At 41.4% G+C, this 27,109-nt stretch overlaps 1 protein-coding gene across 1 annotated transcript in view; it reads left to right on the plus strand.

Moving 5' to 3' along the window:
- The first annotated feature begins 3,418 nt into the window (after positions 1–3,418).
- Positions 3,419–27,109, plus strand: part of LOC126262768 (potassium/sodium hyperpolarization-activated cyclic nucleotide-gated channel 2-like) — a 292,876-nt gene continuing 269,185 nt past the window's right edge. Inside the window, exon 1 of the mRNA XM_049959582.1 lies at positions 3,419–3,579. Coding sequence (XP_049815539.1) covers positions 3,435–3,579 — 145 coding nt within the window. The 5' untranslated portion in view covers positions 3,419–3,434. The remainder of the gene's footprint in view (positions 3,580–27,109) is intronic.

Consider the following 27,109-nt stretch of genomic DNA (forward strand, 5'->3'; position numbering starts at 1 on the left):
ACCTAAGGACATCACAAACATCCATGCCCGAGGCAGGATTCGAACCTGCGACCGTAGCGGTCTTGCGGTTCCAGACTGCAGCGCCTTTAACCGCACGGCCACTTCGGCCGGCTAACACTGCAGTTCGCCAAGTCCCGTAATCAAGCATTGATAGAGGCGAAATTCCCTGGTTACAGGTTGCTGACATCCTCCTCTTCTCCGCATTTCCCTGAACTTAGAACAAGATATTAGTTTTCACGCATGTTAGTATGGGAAATGACAATTCTGTCTTACAACGCAACGTTTGGTAAATATTGACGGCAAGAGTACCTTTAACTCGGATATTCACTCTTCTACGAGTACAATATACACACATGAAACAAAGTTTTGCATCACCTCGGTTCCGAGAGTTCCGGAACCTGTACAGAAAATTAGAATAGATGAACATAAACATCATTGTAAATAAGTTATACAGAACTGCAACCAGTCACTTTTTTTAATAATTATGTTTTATTCCATGAACCGGTTTTCGAACCTTTTCAGGTCCATCTCCAGATGGTTTCAGGAAGTTACATCATTATTGCTAGCATAATGCTGGGTGCTGGCTTGCAACAGTATACTGTATAACATGAAAGAAGAATGAATACACGTGTGAGACCTAGGGACAATAGAAGGTTTCAGATTGATAATATAATGGTAATACAGAGATTCTGAAATCAGATTTTAAACTGTAAGACATTTCCAGAAGCAGATGTGGACTCTGACCACAATTTACAGATAATTTGGACTCTGACCACAATTTGCAGGTAATTAACTGCAGATTAAAACTCAATCAATTGACGAAACATAGGATATTAAGGAGATGGGGCCTGGATAAATTGAACGAACAGAGACTGTTGACAGTTTCAAACAGCAGCAGTAGAAAGCGGTTGACTGAATAGGTGTAAGGAATGCAGTAAAATATGAATAGGTAAATTTGAGAAATGAAATAGAGGAGGCGACAGAGGACCAAATAGGTATAAAGACAAGGCCTTGAAGAAATCCTTGGGCATCACAGGAGATATTGAATTAAATTGATGCAAGGAAAAAGTATAAAAAAGCAGCATGTGAAGCAGGTAGAAGAGAATACAAACGTCTAAAAACGAGACTGACAGAAATTGCAAAATCACTAATCAAGAGTGGCTATACGAAAAAAACAAGTCTGTAGAAGCATGTATAACTAAAGAAAAGATTCTGTCTGTAGGAAAATTAAAGAGGGAAACAGTACTAATAAAAGAAGGAAAAGCTGAAAGGGGAAGAATTATATGGAGGGACTATATAAGGGACACGGACTTGAAGGCAACATTCTAGAAAGGTAAGAGGAAGAAGATGAAGACGAGATGGGCGATACGATACTGCCGGAAGAATTAGAGCGCTGAAAGACTTACGTCGAAACAAGGCGTCTGTAGCAGATGACATTCACTCAAAATTACTGATACCTTTGGGAGAGCCAGCCATGAAGAAACCATCGCGCCTGCCATGGAAGATGTATAGCCAAAGACAATCAAGGAGAATGTAAGTATCCCAGTTCCCAAAAAAGCTGAGGTGAATATTACCGAACCATCAGTTTGATAAAGCATGGTTGCAAAATACTGGCACGAATTGTTTGCAGAAGAAATTAAATGCTGGTAGAAGCCGACCTCGGGGCATATCAGTTTGGTTTCCGGAGAAATACAGGAACACACGAAGCTATACTGACCGGATGACTTATCTTGAAAGACAGACTGAAGAAAGGCAAACCTACATTTATAGCACTTGTAGTTGTAAAGAAAGTTTCTGACCATGTTGACAAGACTACACTCTTCGTAATTCTGAAGATGGCAGGGGTAAAATACTGGGCGGAGAAGGTTATTTATTACTTACACAGAAACTAGAGTTCAGTATAAGAGTCGAAGGTCATGGAAGGGAAGCACTGACTGAGAGGGGAGTGAGAACGGTTGTAGCCTATCCCGGATATTATTCAAGATGTACATAGAGCAAGCAGTAAGGAAACAAAAGAAAAATCTGGAGAAAGAATTAAAACGCAGGTAGAATAAATAAAAGTTCTGAAATTTCCTAATGACCTTGTAATTCTGTCAGATACAGCAAAGGATCTGGAAGATCAGCTCCACGGAATGGACAGTGTTTGAAATAGATTATAGGATTAAAATCAGCAAAACAAGGGCAACGTAATATAGTCGAATTAAATCAGGCGACGTTGAGGGAATTAGATTAGAGAAAGAAACACTAAAAGTGGTAACTGAGTTTTGCTATTTGGGCAATAAAATAACTGATAGCCTAAATAGATAGGACATAAAATATAGACTGACAATGGCAAGGAAAGTATTTCTGGAGAAGAGAAATTTGTTAGCATCGAATATAAATTTGTTACGAAGCCTCTTCTGAAGGTATTTGTCTGGAATGTAGCCTTTTAGGAAAATGAAACGAGAACAGATGAAAATGTATGCTTTTTAATGTGGTGCTATTGAAGACTGCTGAAGATTAAATGGCTAGATCGTGTAATTAATGAGGCGGTACATCTACATCTACACACATAGTCCGAAAGCCACCTCAAGGTGCATAGCAGAGGGTACCGTGTACCACTACTTCTCATTTCCCCTCCTGTTCCACTCGCAAACAGAGCGAGGGAAAAACGACTGTCTGTACGCCGCCGTGTGAACCCTAATTTCTCGTATTTTATCTTCGTGGTGTTTACGCGCGATGTATGTTGGTGGGAGCAGTATCGTTCGGCAGTCAACTTCAAATGCCGGTTCTCTAAATTTTCTCAGTAGTATATCCCGAAAAGAACGCCGCCTTCCCTCCAGGGATTCCTATTTGACTTCCCGAAGCATCTCCATAACACTTACGTTTTGCTCGAACCTACAGGTAACAAATCTAACAGCCCTCCTCTGCAATTGCGGTGAAAAGAAATTTGTGGCATAATTTGACCAAAAGAAGGGATTGGTTGATGTGATACGGAATCACCAGTTTAGCACTGAAGTGCCAGTGGGGAAGGGGGGAGGGGTCAAAATTGAGGGGGACCACGAAACGAATACAGTGAGTGCGATCAAATGTAAGTAGATTGCAGTAGTTATTTGGAGATAAACAGGCTTACACAGAATGGATTAGAAGTAGGACGTTGCATCAAACCAGCCTGCGGACTGAAGAGCAAGAAAAATAACAACAAAAGTGAAACAACATCGTTCTAAATGAAATTGGCATTTTACGCATAACTGTAGTGTACTGCCTTGGCCAGACATCTCTGTAAGATTATGCTCCGGCAGAAGCTGATTGCTCGTCTGAGTTAAAATTGAGACTTTTTTTTCAATATTCCGTGGAAAATTAGATATCTGTCTTTTTTGTTGTATTACGGCCTGCCCCGCCACCCTCTAACTGAGGCGCCTCTGCCGTGTTGCAGGTTTTACTGGGACCTGTGCATGCTCCTGCTGCTCGTCGCCAACCTCATCATCCTGCCCGTCGCCATCTCGTTCTTTAACGACGACCTGAGCACGCGATGGATCGCCTTCAACTGCCTCTCCGACACCATCTTCCTCATAGACATCGTCGTCAATTTCCGCACCGGTGAGTACACACATACGCGCTGCCGCCGAGATAGCAATCTGCCATTTCTTCCGCTCGCTGAGCTCGTCAGTAGAAACGCACGTCAGCAGGAAAAGCCGTTTCGTGCGTGCGTTAAATGCGTTTTGTCCCGTTAACCTCTTCCAGATGGTTACTTGCAAGGGAAGCTTACCATCGCAGACCCCTTAGATTTATTGGTAAGAAGGCCCAGTGGACAGCCAGGCAAAAACTGAGCATAGATCGAGCATGGAAACAGGGAGAAGGGTACTAAATTGTGAAAAAAAAGCGACATGGAAACAGCTAACGGTCCAATCATAATAGGTGTAATATTGAGGGATGCTAATCAGCAGCGTGGTCGTGGTTTTGGAATCTAAACTCGAAACTCCCTCGAGCCATTTATTTTTATTTTTTTCCACAACCTGTCCATCCGGTCATTGAAATGTTTGTTCTCTTTCTGTAGTCTTGGCACCTGTCATACTATACATTGGCTGTAGAATATGAGTCGTGTGGTAAGAACACGTTACCGTCGCAATTAAATGAGATGAATAGTGTGAGCAGGCGAGATACCACATAGACGTCACACAGAAATGAGAACAAATAAACGGGTATGAACTACGTCACAACAAAGGAATCTAAGAGTCAAAACTTACAAAACGGAACGGAACTTCAAAAACGTTCAAAACATATGTTTTGACAGAGCGCAAGGAATCTGTATGATTGTGAAACTGTTGCGTTCATTTGTTGCAGCTTATGTGACAAACTATTGTGTTTTCATCATTTCCTTGGCAGTGATCACATTCACATTCATACGAACACCTAAATCGGGCAAGAAGGCATATCTCAGTCACTTTACCAGGTGTACAAATTAAGTGCGTCGGTAAGAGATTCTTTTCATATGACACACGTACTGTCACTAGTGCCGTGTATAAATGGCACACCAGGCGTGTTTTCCGATGGAGGATTCGGCTGACTTGTCACCTTGTCACCAAAAGATTGCGGTTGCCACTCGAAAGCCAGTTCCTTACGGCTGCTAATAGAGTAGTTGAGCAGAATCAACTGTCATTATAGCTCCGTTCCTTACACCTCGATGTTGCAAACGGACGTTACACCACGACACAGACACAAATTTGAATGCATTGAATAGCGAAAACAAAATAATTGATGTGAGAGGCTTTGAACACGGCCCACCCGCTTGGCAGTCCAACGCCGTGATCACATACGAATGGCGCCGTCGCTCTGGCATGCTGCCCTCTATTGCTCTTGGACCATTCAATGTTTCTATTTTGCTATTTTTTACAGTTCGATACACTTTCTTCCTGTTTTCATGCTTGACATGTGCTAAGTTTTTGACGGGCTCACTGGGCCTTCTTACCACTGAATCTGAGGGGGTGCGATAGGGAGTTCCCCTAGTTAGAAACCTCAACAGCTGTCAGTAAGTTTAATGCCGTATGTTTCCACATAGCAGGTATACAACGGAAGATTTTCACGAAAGTTTCTATGCTATTCAAAAACGAGTCATCTCTCTGCTATCTGGATGTACATCTCTGGTCTCTGAGTACAAACTACAGCAAGTCCGCAGATTTCTGTTGCCAGCTTCATCTGCCACCTTGTGGTGTTTCAAAACATTTCGATCGATCTCTGTGTGGTTAAAAATTATTTATCTAGTTCAGATTATAAATCTTATGTCATGGACTATAACAGTGACTGAAGCAGGAAATTGTCATTCCAGGTCGGAATTGCAACACTTCACCAGATGACATCTAGTAACCACAAAAAGTGCTACTGTCACATAAATTACGAATTTCAGAACCTCTAGCGTGTTTTTTTTTCCTGCAAATGATAACAAAATTTATTGCTCAGGAAATATTTCATGGGCTTCGTACCTTTATTGTTCGATTCATCCAGGCATTTGACGAGCGCTTCCAACCCTGTTCCCGACACCCATTATATTTCAGCTTGTATATGAGTTTTCAAAACATGCCACCTCCAGGGACCATAAGTGCAAATCATTTTCCTGGAAGCTTGATATTTAATGGCCTGTTGAAGGAAATATATTGTTTCATTAGCAACACCTGCCTGTGACGTTAAGTGGCAATGTAAATTCTAGTAGTCAGTGCATAACTTTAGATACCAAGTACATACAAATGTTATGCTGACAGATACCACTTTGGATCCGTCTAATTACAACTGAATAAAACGACTTTTTGGTGTCCTTCGTGTTTCGCCTTTATTATTTCAAAGACGTCAAGAGTAGCGTAAAACATATACAGTTTTGTTATTATACAGTTTTGTTTTACATACTGGACATCGTACGTTGAGATTATAAACAGTCCTGGCACTTTCTGATTTCCTATGACGTAGTAATAGTTTAAATTTCTACTACAAATTTCGTAGACGTTGTTCTATGTGTGTTCAAACCCAGTTCTAGTGCTATTCTCCGGCTTGTGACAGTTCGAAATTTTATTTGCACAGAATTACGAAACTAGCGCTTTTTTTTCATTTTATGTTTTTTCATTTTATGTTTTGGAGTTCATTGGTGACAGTGGACTTTACTGCCAACTGTCGAATGTGTGCTTGCGATATCTCTGCCCAATGGGTGAGTGTGTGCGTGCATGTGTGTGTGTGTGTGTGTGTGTGTGTGAGAGAGAGAGAGAGAGAGAGAGAGAGAGAGAGAGAGAGAGAGAGAATTTGTTAATTTTAGTATGGTAACAAACTGGTACAGTGTTATTTTCTGTACCTTATAATTTCTTTTATTAAGCTTACTAGACAGTTTATATTGATATATTTTTGGTCTTTTATCACTTTTTTTCTGCAATGGGTTTCTGGTTGTGGTAGAGTTCCTGCATTGATATAAGGTGTGGTTATTTATCTCGACGTTTGTCATACCTTGTTCTAAGTTGGTAGGACGATTGTTAGCTGTGCTTCACATGTGGAATGGTTTGTTTCATACTTGAACACCTAATGTGCTCTTTTCAAGATGTTTTAAAATTTCTGCATGTGATCCTTATATAAGCTGTACCACAACTTTGACATTAAAGTTTGTATATTCGAAATCCCTGGAATTTGTCCTCCTTGACTGTTGTTGGCTTAATTTTGTTTGGAGAATTTGCACAGTTTTATATCTACATCTACACGGATACTCTACAAATCACATTTAAGTGCCTGGCATAGGGTTCATCGAACCACCTTCACAATTCTCTCTTATTCCAATCTCGTATAGCGCGCGAAAAGAACAAACATCTTTCCGTACGAGCTCTGATTTCCCTTATCTTTCCGTACGAGCTCTGATTTCCTTTATTTTATCATGGTGATCGTTTCTCCCTATGTAGATTGGCGTCATCAAAATATTTTCGCATTTGGAGGAAAAAGTTGGTGATCGAAATTTCTTGAGAAGATGCCGCCGCAACGAGATGTGGAGGCCCTGTTTCTTTATTATGTTTACCATTCTGTGTGTCAATTTACATGTGTAATTCACAGTGTGCTACGTATTTTGTTTCTGCGTGGTATTGTCATCGTGTATGTGTGTTACGCGTATTTGTGGGTTTGGGACTTGTGTGTTTTCCTGTAATCTGGATATATTGGACGCGTCGTGTTTGGTTTGTATGTGTGTTTAAATTTTTTAGTCAAAGGAACGGTAAAATTAAAAAAAAAAGAAAACTGTAAACAACATGAAGAAAATGAGTGTTCGTTTCCTAATGCTATGTAAATAAAATTTCTGACAGTAGCAAGCAGAAGAATAACATTAAACCGGAACACGGACACATACCGAACATTCACAAAATTTGTGAGTAAAAAGTTAAACTATTATTGCGTCATAGAAAATCAGGAAGGGCCAGAATACAATACAAAATTACAACAGTATATTAAAAAATATATATCTTTCCGGCCACTGATGATGCTTTTCGAATAATAAAGACTAAGATGAATGCCACGAAAAGTTTGTTTTATTCAGTTGCTATTAGACGGATCCAAAGTAATAATTATAGACATAATATTACACGCACCAGAGGCAACGAAAGTTACAGCTGTAAAAGTGTTTTAAGTTTAAATTAAAATGACCCTTACTCATTTTAATATGATTTATTCGAAATAAGTACTTGCTTTGTTAATATATAATATTTTACCGTATCACTAGTCAGTTTCACATACTATTTCAACTTTATTCAAGAAAGATTGAATTGTTTACATCTCTTTATTTTAAGAGTGACACGTATTTAAGCGGTTTGTTCTTATAGAACCTAATTGATTGAATTCTGCTGCATGTTGTGTAGTACTTTTGCACGACAATGGAATGCATGAGTAAAATATAAGTGAAATAATGCGAAATCAATTTTCTGATCGCCCAGAAATACTAGGGTCAAACGAGATTTTTGAAAAGATGAAGCAGAATTATCACCGTTATTAGGGATCTAGTCTTGAGAAATAGTGCAAATAATGGTGATAATTCATGCACAACCTTCTTGAATGAAGTTGACATTGTTTGCTCATTTTGTTTTTCTCCAGAAAAATGCTACTAACAATGTGCTAGGATAATCTGGGCGGAGAATCGGACATGATTTTCTTTTGCTTTCTAGTGACACTTCGTGGCCGCCATATTGTAGATGAGCAAAATACGAAGTATGAGGGTTTTTGGCTGGTACGCTTAGGCAGCTGGAGTTTGATATCCTGTTTCGATAGAGATCACTGGTAAAAACGTATGAAATATAGCAGGAAATCATAGATGAAATAATATTTAATTGGTGTAACTGTAGTAAACAAACCATGTAAAGGAGAGTTCTGACACACTCCTTACATAAGGAATGCGTCAGAGCTCTGCATTACAACCAATAAAGTTAAAACATCTTCTGATATTGGGGTGTTTTGTAAAAAAACATCCTTACGATGAGTCGTGAAATCTTCAAGAAGATGTTACAAATAATTGCACGTGATACTTCAAGATACACCCCATGCGAAACACAACGAAGAACTTAAAAGCAAAATACATGTATCGCTTCTGCAGAGAGTGGATGTTCAGTCTATCAATAAATTTATACTCTCAAAGAATTTTCGCTGATTGGCTTGGAACATGATACGAAAACTTTTATCCACCAACTGCTCGCTATTAAGTAATCATCTGTTACTTTATTGGAGATGTAATGTCTCGAGGGTCATGCCGAGAAATTTGTATGTGAAAAGTAAAGAAACTGATCCAGTTCATAAGTTATGACAAGTGTAGTGTAGTGCAGAAGGGGATGAATAACCTAACTCGGAAAACGAAAACCATGAGTAATATAACAACTCTTAGGAAAACCGCTTACACTGTTATTAGGCTGATGTTCAATATCTTTTCTTTTTACGTTGCTCCAGGAACTGACACAAATGCTATTACACCTCCAGAGATTTATGTACTTCAGCAACTGCGACCACCCTAGCAAAGAGTAGAGTTCTTGTTGTCTATCGGCAAATGATGTTCGAGTTAACCCTGGAACCAGCACATCACAAACTATCTGTTATTTTCTTGACTGTGGCGTTCTGCCTTGAGGGTGAAGATGAAATAGGACAATAACACTTTTTTGTCAACAGCGTGGATTGTGATGTAATGGATACATGTTTGTAGATGCTGCACCGTGGCGTAAACAGCTATTACGGTAGTTAATGTAAAAAACCGAACTAAATGATCTTTCTCCGTAACGAATCTTGATAGCCCAGAAGTCACATTCGTAACCATGTGAATGACCCCTCATAGTTTTCCACAAATTCCCCTAAATATTACTGAACTTTCGTTGAATAATGTGTTTACAGTTTTCTAACAAAATATTTATACGTTACAAAAGTTTTAAAACTAACTGGCTTTTGTATTTTGTACACAGTTATCATGTTGTTCCAAACAGTTTTTAACGTTTCGACATGTCTGTGTGGATTTTGACACATAACTATGTTGTTAGAAACCTAAATATACATTACTGCATGTAACTGTAAGTATGCTTCAAGCACATCTGATGTTTCAGATTTGTTGTAAGCAAACCACCCACTAGCTATTAATCACCTCTCTCTCTCTCTCTCTCTCTCTCTCTCTCCGCGCGCACGTGTGTGTAGCTTTGCATCTTCTATTATGCATAGTGTATAATGGAGTTTCGATCGAGTGTAAACGGATGTAGTGTGTAGTGAAAGTTACAGAGTTGAGAAGCGATAAAAGTAGCGACTTCCTCTTGTACTCTTGCAGGGTTTTAATAGTGGAAACTTATTTTTCTAAGCAGAACATACTGAAATGCTTTGACATTTTTCGGAGATAATCTGTAAATTCCATAAATTCTTCCCGATAATTTTAGGAGTACTCTAGAAATCCTAGGAATGTTTTAAAACTTACTCTGATGTTTTAGAATAGGGCACGTGAATACTTTCGGATGTTTTTGAATGATCTTCAGAGCTTAGGAACTGGGAATATTTAATGATATGTTCTATAAGTTTCCATGTTTGTGAGTACATTAGGTGATACTCTTTTCGATTAGGTCAACAATAAAAGAAACTTCAGAGTGACTATTTAAGTGAGATTTTCAGTAAACAAATATTTAAATGCTATTTAGTGAGTGAGTGACATGCACTATTCAGTACATAAACAGAAGAGATTATTTACGCAGTTACAAGTGAAGAAAAGAGAGAGGCGCAAAGAAATGAAGAACAAGAAGGAGAAAGACGACTTCTCAGAGACCGGAAATATCGTAAACGAATGAGAGTGGGTCAGATAGTTTATTTTGTTGGCAGTTAATGTGTCAGAAAAAAGAAAAAAAAGTTTTTTTCTCTCTACATAAAAACATGTAAGATTTGGCGAATGGCTTCGGTTGTGTTCCAGACGTCACAAAATATTCGAAAAGCTAAGAAACCTAGTAATTATTAGTTTCTCCGTGCTCGGTGGGAACCGATTTCGTAGTTGGTTCTTCAGTTTACGAAAAACAGCTTGCGACGTTAGGATGTCGGCCCACATCACATCGTCGAAATCTCTACACTTGCCAGTATACACATAAGACGGTAACAATGAGCTTCTTAAGTAGACTGGAGGCCTGGCACTTGCATATCGAGGCACGTAAAACTACCTAAGCCTACACCACAAATGGGACATCATTTAGCCAATCTTGAATGTGGCTCTTCAAGCACCTTGGAAGCCTGTGGTCTCAAAGTGACACACGTTCAGATAGGGAATAATTTTCTTCGACATAGAACTTTTTTTTTTGTCTCAAAGGTTGTGAATTTCTTTGAACGGTAGATGTTCATTCGGCTTTATCGACGAAATGCTGTAACAAGTTGGCATGGTATGGGAAGACGAGAATTTGCATTCTTAATGCTGAATTGCGATGACGGCGACCGAACTGCCCATTTAAACTTAGTTTCGGGAAAATAATAATTCAAACAAAATAATTCTAAACACCTTTTATTCGATATCAAGATAATGTGTTTTCTGTCGCGTTCGATTTTCAAGATATTACATTGTAGTTCTGGAACACAGAACCGACCTAGTAAGGCTTTCAGGGCAGACCAACATGATAAATAAATTTCATCAAATGCAGGTCTTTTTTTAGCAAATACACAATGTGTCTGAGCTAAAACTGTTGTGGTACTGTTCGTCATGGAAATATGACGAGTTCTTTGGTGTAGAAACTGGTAAAAATATTCAGAAACATTTACAGAGCGATCCCAGCCACTAACAGTTTTCTAGTTTAAAACAAGGTGCAGTTAGCGTTATCTCGCGATCAATTAACATGTGTTAATTGGCAATGAATTATAAATGCTGACCGCAGATGCTGCATTAGCGATAAATTATGGAATATAATTAGTTCTCCCCCCCCCCCCCCCCCCGCTTCTCTCTCTATGTCTCTCTCTAATGTCACATGAACAAGCGGCTAACGAATTTTGTAGTCAGTACAAGAAAAACAACAATCTTGCCTTTACACAGTGCAGATACGAACCTTAATACACAACAGAAATATCGGGTGATCAAAAGTCAGTATAAATTTGGAAACTTAATAAACCACGGAATAATGTAGATAGAGAGGTAAAAATTGACACACGTGCTTGGAATGACATGGGGTTTTATTGGAACAAAAAAGAACACCCCATATTGCTAGATGCGCGCAAGATCTCTTGCGCGCGACGTTTGGTGATTATCGTGTGCCCAGCCGCCACTTTCGTCATGCTTGGCCTCCCAGGTCCCCAGAACTCAGTCCGTGCGATTATTGGCTTTGGGGTTACCTGAAGTCGCAAGTGTATCGTGATCGACCGACATCTCTACGGATGCTGAAAGATAATATCCGACGCCAATGCCTCACCATAACTCCGGACATGCTTTACAGCACGCTGTTCGCAACATTATTCCTCGACTACAGCTATTGTTGAGGAATGATGATGGACATATTGAGCATTTCCTGTAAAGATCATCATCTTTGCTTTGTCTTACTTTGTTATGCTAATTATTGCTATTCAGATCAGATGAAGCGCCACCTCACGGACATTTTTTGAAATTTTGTATTTTTTTTTTTGGTTCTAATAAAACCCCATGTCATTCCAAGCATGTGTGTCAATTTGTACCTCTCTATCTACATTATTCCGTGATTTATTCAGTTTTGAAATTTATACTGACTTTTTGATCACCCGGTACATCGAATAAAAAGAAAGCGGTCATCTTATTTCAATAGTCTATTTTCCGTCCCCATTTCAACCCGTACATAGTTTCACAACGAACAGCCTTTTCTTAGAACGGAATTTTTAAGGTAAAAATATTCTTTAAATTCATGTAAGAAACTTTAAATTCCTTGGGTTTTAATCTTTACTGAACTGAAACATTTTTGGAGAATTTAACGACTGTTTCACACCTATGTTTCGTTTCAAAATAGGTGTGAACTCCAGTCCACTCGCAAAGCTGAGACGCCTTCATTTCGAATCTGCCTCGTTTGCTGAGAATTTCAGTTCATTTATGACGGAGTCAGAGTTTTCAGAGTTTTTGCAACCAACTCTACGTCACTGCAGACAGGTTTCAATCAGTACAGTGTTCACCATTTTGAGGATCTTTTAACATGGAAATAAGTCTGAATGGAAGGACGGGAACATAATCCGATAGTGCGCTGGTAAGTGAAGAGCTGGCTCGTTCTTAATTCATGATTACTCTCCACTCGTATTTTATGCAAAAGACATAAATTCAACGACCGTCGTCGTTTGGAACATTAATGACAGATTACGGCTGGAATTTGAGCTGCAATTCGTGGAATTTTGAGTCAACACGACTATTTTAAACTCACAAAAGTGTCGCAGCTGTCTGGTGAATCGTGGCACTTAATGCAATAGCATTAACACAGTATTACCAATTGTAAAAAGTAGCGTCCCTTCCGTTTTCATTAGAATTGTGCATGTACTCTCGAAAAAACATTAGTGCTTTTAAATTCTCTCTTCTAGGTTCGGGAAGTACACAGTGGAACCTCTTTCATCCGTCCCTCATTAAGCTGGATTTCTGCTTCATTCGAATCGTTGTTTTTGGAAGTATTGTGACTGTACAGTATTTAATACTCCGGAAATAATAGTGGAAACAATAGATGACGACCATCATTAAGTTTAAATTCAGCTAACCGCCTTACACGAATCCTGGGACTTTGTCTGTTAACAAGTTAACACTGTGTTCCACAGTGCTCCACTATCCCTGTTTGTTGCAAGTGTAAAATGACTTCAAAAAGGTAGAAGCTGGCAGTATCCATTGACAAAAATGCACTAGCCCAACCGTTGTTGAGTCCACTGACGCAGTTTGCGCACGGATTATGGAAACTGGTGACAGCAAATCGGCGAAGTTCGTTGAAACCCGGCCGTTGTGGCCGAGCGATTCTAGGCGCTTCAGTCTGAAACCGCGTGACCGCTACGGTCGCAGGTTCGAATCCTGCCTCGGGCATGGATGTGTGTGATGTCCTTAGGTTAGTTAGGTTTAACTAGTTCTAAGTCTAGGGGACTGATGACCTTAGATGTTAAGTCCCATAGTGCTTAGAGCCATTTGAGGCATTCGCACTGCTTAGCATACCATTAAACTCGTAGACTATTTTTGCAACACTCGAAGTCTTTAAACAAGACAGTCCATCCCACTTACTGACATTTTATTGCACTGTATGGGAGAACATTTACATTAGTTTCATACCGGGAGTCGCCTAGCAATATTATGAACAAGAATACGAAGTTAATGATGTTTTGAAATCGTTGATATGTAAGTTTTCATGCAGGTTAAATTCATTTCACTTATGATCTACCCGGAGTCGTCTGATGGGTCATCTGGGAGAGCGTTGCTGGCATCGCGTGAATCTCGATAAGGGTGAAGATAACTTCGCTTGACATTCGAGTCGCTTAGCGCCACTCGCGGAGCAGTGCGGCAGAACGGGAGCAGCGAGCAGACACAGCTATCGGCGTGCCGTTTGTCCGTGCTGCCGCCGCCATTACGCGCTGATGTAAATTCATTTGCCGGCTGGCTTTACGGCGTGTTTTACGCGCGGGCACAGCGCCAGACTGGGCCAGGTGGCAGGGCAGCCCTTTGCCATCTCCCCCACACTCTTTCGCGGCCTGCTCTCTCTCTCTCTCTCTCTCTCTCTCTCTCTCTGTTTCCGAGCCCGATACGCAGGACACACGACTTCCGCGGCCAACGCCGGCCCTCGGAAGCCGCTAACGGCTGCGCCCGCCGCTTCACCACAAGCCTAAGCCCTCTGATCCGCTCTCCGCAACAACATCTTTGCTTCCAAACAGCGCACAACTTGCCACTGCGCCTTCGTTCGCGTTTTTATCGCCTTTTCAATTTACCGCGGCTCTCTTTGTTTCTTTCTCTTCGCTCCCGTGCTGTGTTTCTTTCTCTCATTCAACGATAATTTCTGTGCTCACCCCCTCCTACGCAACAGAGACACGGCGAGTTCACTAACGTCCTCAGTTCCTGTTATTCCTCTTTTGTTAAACCCTTTAGCGGTCTTTAAGTGTTTCTCCGTCTGTCGGAAGCACAATTTGCATAATTTATGCGTATCGCCTGGATTTCTGTTCGTAGAAGTTAGCCGGATTTTCTATGCCTACGGGTGTCCGCCCCATTAGCTGGCCTACTACATAGCACAGGTTCTCCCCATTCCATCATTGGTGCCGAACACGATCATGTCCACCTTAGCAAAGTTTTTGTGAAAAGGGGAATTGTTTCGAGTGCCGGTTAAGGCAGCACTTTTGGATCCAGTCAATGGCGGAATGGGACTTATCGACATCAAGTCTAAAGCGATGGCATTGTATGTCAAACGAACATGGTCCAAGATGCTACTATGGTTCAAATGGCTCTGAGCACTATGGGACTTAACATCTGTCATCAGTCCCCTAGAACTTAGAACTACTTAAACCTAACTAACCTAAGGACATCACACACATCCGTGCCCGAGGCAGGATTCGAACCTGCGACCGTAGTGGTCTCGCGGTTCCGGACTGAAGCACCTAGAACCGCTCGGCCACCGCGGCCGGCCAAGATGCTACTCCAGGCGGGTGTAAAATGAATGTGCGCAACGGAAAATAATAAACGCTAAATGAATATTTAGCCCTGTCTGACTACCTGCTGAAGCAGATTTTAGGATATCTTAATTCTCTAAATTACAATCTAAACATAAATGAATAATGAAGGCAATTAATCCTACTAAATGATAAACGTTATTCCTGCTTATATATTTATTGTAGATTAAAAAAAAGTTAGGATTACAAAATTTACATTTCCTAAGTAAAATTACTAATCAGTTGCCCAATTCTGCCCCTTATTATGTCTGCGCGGTCTAATAGCAATAACGCGAAATGACTGACATCATCTACATACCGAACACTAAGCGACACTACTTTCAAAGATGATTTACGGTGGTGTGGAACCTCAGTGGAAATAAACTAACGTGATCACAGCTGTTTAGCTTTTAAAGCCCTAATAAGCCGAATCAGTTTGCGATATTACCGTATGTACTGCGTCCGGTGCGTCGAAGTGATGGTTCTCGTACTCGTCTGCGACGATGGAAGAACTCCAGCCACAAATAAACTCTTACAAACACTAGGACGGTAGAAGGCGGTCCTCTGACTAATATGCTCTAATACCGTCTTCTCCTCTCTGTGGTCTACAGACGAGAAACTCGAACTCCCAGCCACAAGGACGGAGTTCAGATAACGTCTCAACGTAAGTATAGGAAGTGCTCTCAATTACTGAACGCTGCGTACTCAACGACGACTTCCAAACCGAAGGTGAAGTCCAGAATCGTATAGGTTAGCAACAGTACAGTGCCTAACTGTTCTACCTACAATCTCTCCTTAGAGCAAGGACAGCAAGTCCGTTTGTATCAACGAAGCTGATATCGAGCGACCGTCATACACGGGCGCTCACAACGGCTGGCTTCGCAGCAAGACTTGGCTCCCCACCATCGTAATTCCGTAAACGAATCATATTCCCCAAACCACAGAAATATTCTGCCTCTCTACAGATTCTTCTGAACACCGAACAACCATATTTTAGTCTTTTGTCGTCCAGCGCGGAAAATTTGTGAAGAAAAGCCTATACTCGTACAATGGTACGCTTCTGAGTAAAAATTCTTGGAAATGACCCAGCCTGCGTGGTTTCCGAGTTACCGCTTCTTCGTTCCTCTCACCTGCGTCCAAGATTTTCAGCGTTCAGAAGTATTATCCGGATATCCTTTCGGCCCCTACTACAATAGCGGCCGACCGTCACCCTATTGTGCTCCAGAGCTCAGGTGCCACGACGTCTGTCTAACTACTTCCTGTGTTTAAGCAGGACCAACACCTGTGTGGGCGTTCCAACGAGAGCTTGAGTTCTGCCTGCCGTTTCATCTCCAACCTCTACTAGTATAGGCAATCATTCATTACGTCGTTTTTATAATGAAGACACTCCGTCACCTTTCATGCAATAAGCGTTAACAGTTATTTACAAGACGTACGTGACAATGTCAGTCTCCTTTATATATTCATATATACTATGTACAACCTATCACATGATACCTAATTGTGTTTATAGATCACGGCAAAGTATGTGGACGAGTTCTTGTAAGGTGCGAAATTATAGCCACCTTACAATGGAGCATAATGTGTAACGATCCAGGGTGCATTACAGCAAAACTATACGACATTGTCAGGCCAGAACGACATTGTCAGGCCAGAAAGTGTAGAGCCGCCGATATATATACAAAAATAAGTTTAAACTAAAACATATTAGGGAGTATTATCTTGAAGTAAGCTATCTCAGCAAAAAGCGTTTAAACTCCAAAAATGTTACAGCAAAGGCGATTTTAGCGGAAAGACGGAAACAAGAAAGGAAAAATAACATAGAAACTAAATATGCTGGAATAGAATGGAATGTGGTCTGGAAAAACATCATTAGTATTGTTCTTTCGTCTGAGGTGAGAACAGCGTGATGCAAGGAAGTCAGTAACATCATCAGCACTAGGGAGCATCTCTTTGCTATCGGTGTAAGTGACACTAACATCTGCAGAAAATGCAACCTTGTTGATAGTGTGCCTCATCGGTACACATGTGGAGATCGGCTTATCAACTGGAGGTGGACCAAGGAGAAAATTTCTCAAATAACAATAACTTCAGCAAACAATGTACCGCCTAACATTTTCTTCAGACCAGAAGAAAGCGACAACCCTCAGGCAAAAAATTATACAGTGATTTGGTTAATGGGTAAACATACAAGTTACATTTTTAACAATTTTGAGAGCGATGAATATACTGAATACAAGATGTATATGGAAAATGAATTCGAGAAAACACTTAAGTATCAGAATTACAATAAGAAATATGGTAACATGCTCCGAATTGTCTTCAACAGAATGGACATAGGTTAGGAACACGTGGATCCCTCGTGGAGAGGGGATGGGTTGGGTCACGTTCCCGACCCTAGCCTCACCTGTAAGTCACACATGAAAAATAAATCAGTAGTACTGCAGATGCAAGAATATGACGGCAAACGTCTGGTGTCTGTTATAAAGGAAGATCTTGAACTCTCTAAGAATGCGTTGAGAAGGCTGGAACCGACAAAAATAACGAGGCAGTGAAGGACTTTGCGATGTCACTGTTCGTGACTGCTCTTCTGGCCACGTAATTTACCCTGGAAGGAACACACATCAAGGATTTACTCAATGATTAATTTGGGTCTGGGAAATGGTGATGAGGAACCTCAGGCTGCAGAAGAAGAAAATGTGCATGCTGAACTGCCACCAGTTGAAGGTGACAGTGAAGATGCTAAATGTGTGCTACTGCTAAAGACTGAATATCATTCCTCATTCTATGAATGCTTTAATTTATGATTGCAATTATCTGTCACCTTATTTATGTCATTTCATTGTAAGCTAGCCATTTTTGTTTCTGTTTTTGTGTAAAAAAACGGTCAGTGCGTTGGAATGCCACGGACGGCGGCCCGAGTTCGATTCCCGGCTGGGGAGGAAGATTTCTCCATTCAGGGACTGGGTGCTGTTCTGTCCTCATCATCATTTTCATCCCCATTGTCGACGCGCAAGTTGCCCAATGTGGCGTCGCACTCAGTAAGACATGCACTTGGCGGCCGAACTTCCCGCCTGGGAACTCACGGCCACTGACGCCATACGCTCATTTCCATTTCCATGTGTGTAATGGTGACGTTATCCAGCGGGTACAAAGTACATTGTCTATATTTTGAAACATTGTATTTTCATGTAGATCACGTGTATATGTATTTTATTAATTTATTTGTCTAATGTGATGAGACTGAGACAATCAAGCCTTCCGTAATTCTTTTAGGAAACAATCACCGATTACAAGATTAATGACGCATATCTGGAACACGTTATATTGTTGAAATTTTTAATGTTAAACTAAGAACTGATTTGAAATTGAACAGGCCGCGGTGACCGAGCGGTTCTAGGCGCTTCAGTGCGGAACCACGCGACTGCTACGGTCGCAGGTTCGAATCCTGCCTCGGGAATGGATCTGCATGAGTCCTTAGGTTAGTTAGGTTTAAGTAGTTCTAAGTTCTAATGGACTGATAACCTCAGATGTTCCGTCCCATAGTGCTCAGACCCATTTGTACCATTTTTTGAAATTGAACGAACATGTGAAATCTGTAATACGGAATGCGAATGGAAAACTTCGATTTGTTAGAATGCTTCTATCTACATCTACATATATCTATACCCTAAAAGCCACCTTGCGGTTCGTGGCGGGTGGCGGAAGGCACCTCGCGTATCATTATCAGCCCCCCCATTCCCCCTCCCCCTCCCACCCCCGATCACTGTTCCAGTAGCGTATAGTTCGCTCCTCCATGCGAGCTCGAATCTCTCAAATTTTGTTTTCATGATCTTCTCGCGAGACATACGTCGGAGGGAACAATATATCTGTCGACTTTTCTACGAAAGTACGCTCTCAGAACTTCAACAATAACTTCAACAATAAAAATAATCGCCTCTATTGCAGAATCTGTCTCTGGATTTTGTTGATTGTCTCTGTGACGTTTTCGTGCTTGTTAAACGAATCTGTAACGAAACGTGCTGCTCTTCTTTGGATCTTCGCTATTACCGCTATCAGTCCGATCTGGTATGGATCTCATAGTGACATTACCAGATGCCAAGTTCGTTTTGTTTGCCGATGATACAAGCATTACAATAAATATCACATCAAGTGGGGCCTAGAAAAATAGGCTAATAAAATATTTGTGGACATTAAACACTGGTTCCTAGCCAATTCTTCGTCACTAAACTTTGAAAAAACACACTACATGCAGTTCTGAACTTGTAAGGGGTGTCCCACGAATATATGTCTAACATAAGATGACAAGCAGATAAAAGAAGTGGACAGTGTTAAATTCTTGGGATTACAGCTTGATAATAAATTCAACTGGGAGGAGCACACCACAGAACTGCTGAAACGTCTTAACAAATCTCTATTTGCAATGCGAATTGTGCCAGACATAGGGGATATAAAAATGAAAAAGCTGGCATACTATGCTTACTTTCATTTTATGTCATATGGGATTATTTTTTAGGGTAATTCATCAAGCCAAGCTAAAGTTTTCCGGGTAGTAAGAGTTATATGTGGTGTATACTTAAGAACATCCTGCAGAAGCCTGTTTAGGGAACTAGGGATACTAACTACTGCTTCCCAATATATTTATTCTTTAATGAAATTTGTCATTAATATATATCACTTTTTCAAGCCAACAGCTCTATTCACGGAATCAATACTAGAAATAAGAATAATCTTCACAAGGATTTAAATTCACTTACTCTTGTACAAAAAGGTGTGCATTATTCAGAAACACACATTTTCAATAACTTGCCGCCAGCCATAAAAAGCTTAACAGCCAATGAAATTCAGTTTAAGAGAAGCCTAAAGGATTTATTGGTGGCCAACTCCGTCTACTCCATTGATGAATAAAGTACAATATAACTTCTGCACCGCACCATTTCATTGCAGTAATGTGTTTATTATAAATAAGTATTGTAGTAGTTAATTACTTGTTTATTACGTTATAAATAAAAAAAATTTTTTTTTATTTTAAATTCAGTGCATTAGTGTTTGTAAAATGATTCTTTCACATAGTGTTCCTTTAAAAAAAAATGACGGTCGTTCCACTTGGGACCTGTGGAAGGTTCATTAGCTTATTTGTTTCGGTTTTGGCTGGCTCTGAGCACTATGGGACTTAACTGCTAAGGTCATCAGTCCCCTAGAACTTAGAACTACTTAAACCTAACTAATCTAAGGACATCACACACATCCATGCCCGAGGCAGGATTCGAACCTGCGACCGTAGCGGTCGCGCGGTTCCAGACTGTAGCGCCTAGAACCGCTTGGCCACCCCGGCCGGCTGTTTCAGTTGTAAATATTTGTCATGTATTATTGTTTTTCTGACATGTTGTACATCCTGGAGGACCTCCTCACTACGGATCAATTGGAATGAAAGTAAATCTAATCTAATCTAATCTAATCTAAGCAATATTCAGGTATTGGTCGAGCGAGTGTTTTGTAAGCTACTTCCATTGCTCATGGATTACATTTCCTGAGGATTCTTCCAATGAATCTCAGTCTGGCATATCTGCCTTACTCACGATTAATTTTATGTGGTCGTTCCGTTTCAAATCAAACCATACACATCATCATCACCAGTTTTCTGCTATATTAGCAGATCTTTTGCCTCTCCATTTTCTGCCACTATTGCTTCCTTCTTAAGACTGCTGTATGTTGTACTGTCCATCACGTCATCCAATATCTGCAATCTCTTCCTTCCTCGCTTTCTTTTCCCTTCTACATTACCTTCTAAAATCGTTTTTATCAGTGCGTCATTCTTTCTTAAAATATGCCGAATCCAATTTCTCTTTCTTCTTTCTATTACATCTAGTAACTGTCTTTTCTCTCCCACTCTTCTCAGTAATTCTTCATTTTTTACTCTGTCCATCCATCTTATTCTTTTCATCCTCCTCCATGTCCACATCTCAAAAGCCTCCAGCCTTTCTCTGTCTTTCTTCCTCAAAGTCCATGTTTCAGCGCCATACAGAACAACAGTCCATACAAAACATTTTATGAGTCTTTTCGTCAGTTATCTGTCCAGACTGCTGCAGCAAATTCCCCTTTTGTTATTAAATGCCTCTTATGCCATTGCTATCCTTGTTTTAATTTCTGTGCTACACATCCAGTCGGTGTCTATCCTGCTTCCAAAATACTTAAAATTTTGCACCCGTTCTAATATTTCTCCATTCGGCATAATTTTTATTTCTTTATTTCCTCCTAGTGCCAATACTTTTGTTTCCTATGTGTTAATTTTCATTCCATAATTTTTTCCGTTAGCTTCAATGGTGTCCACTAAATCCTGTAATTCTTTTTCCCCTGTGGCTAGAAGGACCATGTCATCAGCAAACCTCAAATACCCTACTCTTCTTCCTCCAATTTCTACTCCTTTGGCATATAATGAGCATTGGTCACTCATATTTTCCAAATAGATGTTGAAAAGGCTAGGTAATAGACAGCATCCTTATCTTACTTCTTTTCCTATACTTTCTCCTCTCACTTTAACTTAGGCTTTTTTATTCAGATACAGTGAGTTTACAAGTCTCGGCTTGTCCCAGCCACATTGTCAAATGCCTTTCCTAGATCGATGAAGCACATATAGAGGTCTCTTCCTTTTTCAATAAATCTTTCTCTAAATATTCGTAGGAGCCCCTAGATATTTTATGGACGTAACTACTTCCTGCGATTGCTGTCTGATTGTGTAATCATACAATAAAGGATCTTTATGTCTACGTATTCGCAGTACATTACTTTCGTTTATGATGAGTATCAATAGCCACGCCCTGCACCACTCATGCGAAACCACAGGAAAATAGGTGCGAGGCTCCAGTGTGACCGATTCTAAAGCACTCTAGAGCACTTGGAGACGCTGTCTAGTAGATATGACAGCAGATATGGAACAGACTCAGAGACGCGCTCTAGGACCTCTACACATCGGTGTACGCAGTACGAAAGTGTAACAGTTACTCGTCAAACTTAAACGGGATTCTTTGAAAGAAAGGTAACGTAGTTCTGCCGAGAACCTTTTGTAAATCTAGAGAAACTGCACATCGCCGCCACCATCGTATACAGGGTGTTCCACAATTTCTGCTACAGGCTTCTAGGTGTTGCATAGGGGACTTAGCACATAAAATTTTTATATGGAACCCGTTTCCAGAAATGAAGCGTTTGGATGTGTAAGTAAAACATATCTGAAGGACATCCTTACAAGGTCTAGAGTGCAATGCCGTGGAGAACCATCGTCAACCCTCCGAGTCGCGTATGTATCAGTTTTTCTTACACTGTGAAGCCCAACAAAATTGTATGTGATGTAATTACAACAGACACTGACGATAACGCACTCTTCCCAGTTTGTGTGCATACTGTCAAGCGGGAGATTTGAAAGTGGTTAGATCTTCAGCTTATTTTACATTCGAACGGTACATTTCCGGATATGGGTTGGTTGTCAAAACTGCTTCTACTAAGTCCTCTCCACAAACTCTACATGTTTGTAATAGCAGTTGAGCAACACCCCATATAGTGCGTGGGAATGATGAGAATATAAGCAGATACATTGCTACCCATACAGTAGTGTACTGACGGCCGCATTTACCTCGCTCGATTGAGTTTGCAATAAGACAGAAAATATTAGGTTGGTACATAAGTTCGTAGCGTTTTTGCTTTGCTCGTCCGTATTGCGTTTGCAATGGTTTATTTATCGATTATCATTTTTGATTTGTAGCTCACTGGTGCTATTTGAGTTTACATTTTCTCATTCTGTCATTTGAGATACAGAGTGGAGCTGTGGACGCTGGAAAATGGAGTGCCAAGGTTAGAAACTTTTCGACTCCCTCGTACAGCATAGATGAAGTGTAGCACAAGGTTTTTAACACGTCCTCGAGGAAATCCAGGTATAACTTTGTTTTCACTAGAAAACGTCCCTTCAGGTACTACGAACTGTACCTTTCCGACTGATAATCACGAACCCAGTCGAGATTTTGAGACGATTAACTGTAACCAGTATTAAACTCCATCGTGTACACGTCACAGACGATTATGTGTTGTTTTCAAGGTAGCGTCACCGCACGCCAGAACGTTGTTGGTTTTTCTAAAAAGTAAGCAGTTCACAGAGCTGCATCTCACACGCACTGCACATTTAAGATCTCAGGTCTCTTTGAAATATTCGTTTTATGTCATTGGTCTCCAGCTAATATGATTTAATTCAGGATCCTCTACCGTACCGAGCGAGGTGGCGCAGTGGTTAGCACACTGGACTCGCATTCGGGAGGACGACGGTTCAATCCCGTCTCCAGCCATCCTGATTTAGGTTTTCCGTGATTTCCCTAAATCGTTTCAGGCAAATGCCGGGATGGTTCCTTTGAAAGGGCACGGCCGATTTCCTTCCCAATCCTTCCCAAACCCGAGCTTGCGCTCCGTCTCTAATGACCTCGTTGTCGACGGGACGTTAAACACTAACCACCACCACCACCACCATCCTCTACCGTCAGGGTAATTCTAATTGTAAAAGTCTGGGACGGCTTGAATGTTTTACTTAAATATTTTTTATTCTACCAAGGATTGTGCTGTCTTCTGTTGCTTTAACATGATGCACTGAAAAAATGACTTTTTGGGATTCCTGAATGTACATTTTTAATGAAATTAATGTTATTAAGAGGGTGTGCGGAAGAATGATGCCTCCGATTTTTTATGTGAAAACTCAAAGCTTTCTAAATACACTACTGGCCATTAAAATTGCTACACCTAGAAGAATTGCAGATGATAAACGGGTATACATTGGACAGATATATTATACTAGAACTGACATGTGATTACATTTTGACGCAATTTGGGTACATAGATACTGAGAAATCAGTACCCAGAACAACCAACTTTGGCCGTAATAGCGGCCTTGATACGCCTGGGCATTGATTCAAACAGAGCTTGGATGGCGTGTACAGGTACAGCTGCCCATGCAGCTTCAACACGATACCACAGTTCATCAAGAGTAGTGGCTGCCGCATTGTGACGAGCCAGTTGTTCGGCCACCATTGACCAGACGTTTTCGATTGGTGAGAGATCTGGAGAATGTGCTGGCCAGGGCAGCAGTCGAACGTTTTCTGTATCCAGAAAGGCCCATACAGGATCTGCAACATGCGGTCGTGCATTATCCTGCTGAAATGTAGGGTTTCGCAGGGATCGAATGAAGGGTAGAGCCACAGGTCGTAACACATCAGAAATGTAACGTCCACTGTTCAAAGTGCCGTCAATGCGAACAAGAGGTGACCGAGACGTGTAACCCATGGCACCCCATACCATCACGCCGGGTGATACGCGAGTATGGCGATGACGAATACACGCTTCCAATGTGCATGCACCGTGATGTCGCCAAACACAGATGCGACCATTATTATGCTGTAAACAGAACCTAGATTCATCCGAAAAAATGACGTTTTGCCATTCGTGCACCCTGGTTCGTCGTTGAGTACACCATCACAGGCGCTCATGTCTGTCATGCAGCATCAAAGGTAACCGCAGCCACGGTCTCCGAGCTGATAGTCCATGCTGCTGCAAACGTCGTCGAACTGTTCGTGCAGATGGTTGTTGTCTTGCAAACGTCCCCATCTGTTGACCCAGGGATCGAGACGTGGCTGCACGATCCGTTACAACCATGCGGATAAGATGCCTGTCATCTCGACTGCTAGTGATTCGAGGCCGTTGGGGTCCAGTACGGCGTTCCGTATTACCCTCCTGAACCCACCGATTCCATATTCTGCTAACAGTCATTGGATCTCGACCAACGCGAGCAGCAATGTCGCGATACTATAAACCGCAATCGCGAGATGCTACAATTCGACCTTTATCAAAGTCGGAAACGTGATGGTACGAATTTCTCCTCCTTACACGAGGCATCACAACAACGTTTCACCAGGCAACGCCGGTCACCTGCTGCTTGTGTATGAGAAATCGGTTGGAAACTTTCCTTATGTCAGCACGTTGTAGGTGTCGCCACCGGCGCCAACCTCATGTGAATGCTCTGAAAAGCTAATCATTTGCATATCACAGCATCTTCTTCCTGTCGGTTAAATTTCGCGTCTGTAGAACGTCATTTTCGTGGTGTAGCAATTTTAATAGCCAGTAGTGTAAAATAAACGTTATCAACTTTCTACACCTGTGTTATTCATGTCGTCGCAGCGCTCTACCACTAGAGGACTCCAAATTGTAGCGTGTAACTTGGTGGTGTGTAATGTAACTACAGTATGTCGGTGCTTGAAAAACACCGTGTTGTAATCGAGTTTCGATTCGAGGCGTTCGTCCACACATGGCGCACCCTCCTCTTCAGCATATCAATGCCAGACCACACAAGAGCGCTGCGATATCTGCAGCAGTCCGACGCCTTGGGTTCACTGTCATCGGTCAACCCCATACCGTCCCGACTTGGTCCCAAACGATTTTAACCTGTTTCCAGAAGTTAAACAACACCTTCGAGGAGTTGACTTTGACAGTGATCAAGCTGTGCAAACAGTGGTGAGGTGTGGCTCTGTCAACAAAGTGAAAATTCTGTAGTGACGGTATCAACAAACTGGTGCCTCGTTGGGAGAAATGTGTTCGTCTCCAAGGTGACGATGTTGATAAATAAATATGTTGATATGAAGAATAAAAATGCAGAATGTTAATGATATTGATTCATTTAAAAAGCTTTAATGGTTTTCATATAAAAATTTCGGAGTCATTGCTTTTCAGTACGCCCTCGTATTAATCAGTCCCCCGTCATATGTGAGCCATCATGGATTCAATAAAACGGCGACAAACGTTTGAAATAGCACTTAGAAGTACACAAACCTTCAAAATATTTAAAGGAGGTCTCTGTCCCCTAATGGCTGTAAAATGTTTAATGCATTGCTGACGATGATTACTTTTAAACAGCTTATTAAACTACTGCCAATTAAAATTGCTACACCACGAAAATGACGTGCTACAGACGCGAAATTTAACCGACAGGAAGAAGATGCTGTGATATGCAAATGATTAGCTTTTCAGAGCATTCACATGAGGTTGGCGCCGGTGGCGACACCTACAACGTGCTGACGTGAGGAAAGTTTCCAAGCGATTTCTCATACACAAGCAGCAGGTGACCGGCGTTGCCTGGTGAAACGTTGTTGAGATGCCTCGTGTAAGGAGGATAAATGCGTACCATCACGTTTCCGACTTTGATAAAGGTCGGATTGTAGCCTATCGCGATGGCGTTTATCGTATCGCGACATTGCTGCTCGCGTTGGTCGAGATCCAATGACTGTTAGCAGAATATGGAATCGGTGGGTTCAGGAGGGTAATACGGAACGCCGTACTGGATCCCAACGGCCCCGAATCACTAGCAGTCTAGATGAGAGGCATCTTATCCGCATGGCTGTAACGGATCGCGCAGCCACGCCTCGATCCCTGAGTCAACAAATGGGGACGTTTGCAAGACAACAAGAACAGTTCGACAACGTTTGCAGCAGCATGGACTATCAGCTCGGCGACCATGTCTGCGGTTACCCTTGACGCTGCATCACAGACAGGAGCGCCTGCGATGGTGTACTCAACGACGAACCTGGGTGCACGAATGGCAAAACGTTATTTTTTCGGATGAATCTAGGTTCTGTTTACAGTATCATGATGGTCGCATCCGTGTTCGGCGACATCGCGGTGAACGCACATTGGAAGCGTGTATTCGTCATCGCCATACTGGCGTATCACCCGGCGTGAAGGTATGGGGTGCCATTGGTGACACGTCTCGATCACCTCTTGTTCGCATTGACAGCACTTTGAACAGTGGACGTTACATTTCTGATGTGTTACGACCCTTGGCTCTACTCTTCATTCGATCCCTGCGAAACCCTACATTTCAGCAGGATAATGCACATTCTCCAGATCTCTCACTAATTGAAAACGTCTGGCCAATGGTGGCCGAGGAACTGGCTCGTCACAATACGCCAGTCACTACTGTTGATGAACTGTGGTATCGTGTTGAAGC

The sequence above is a fragment of the Schistocerca nitens genome, chromosome 6, assembly GCF_023898315.1.
Source record: "Schistocerca nitens isolate TAMUIC-IGC-003100 chromosome 6, iqSchNite1.1, whole genome shotgun sequence".
NCBI lineage: Eukaryota > Metazoa > Arthropoda > Insecta > Orthoptera > Acrididae > Schistocerca > Schistocerca nitens.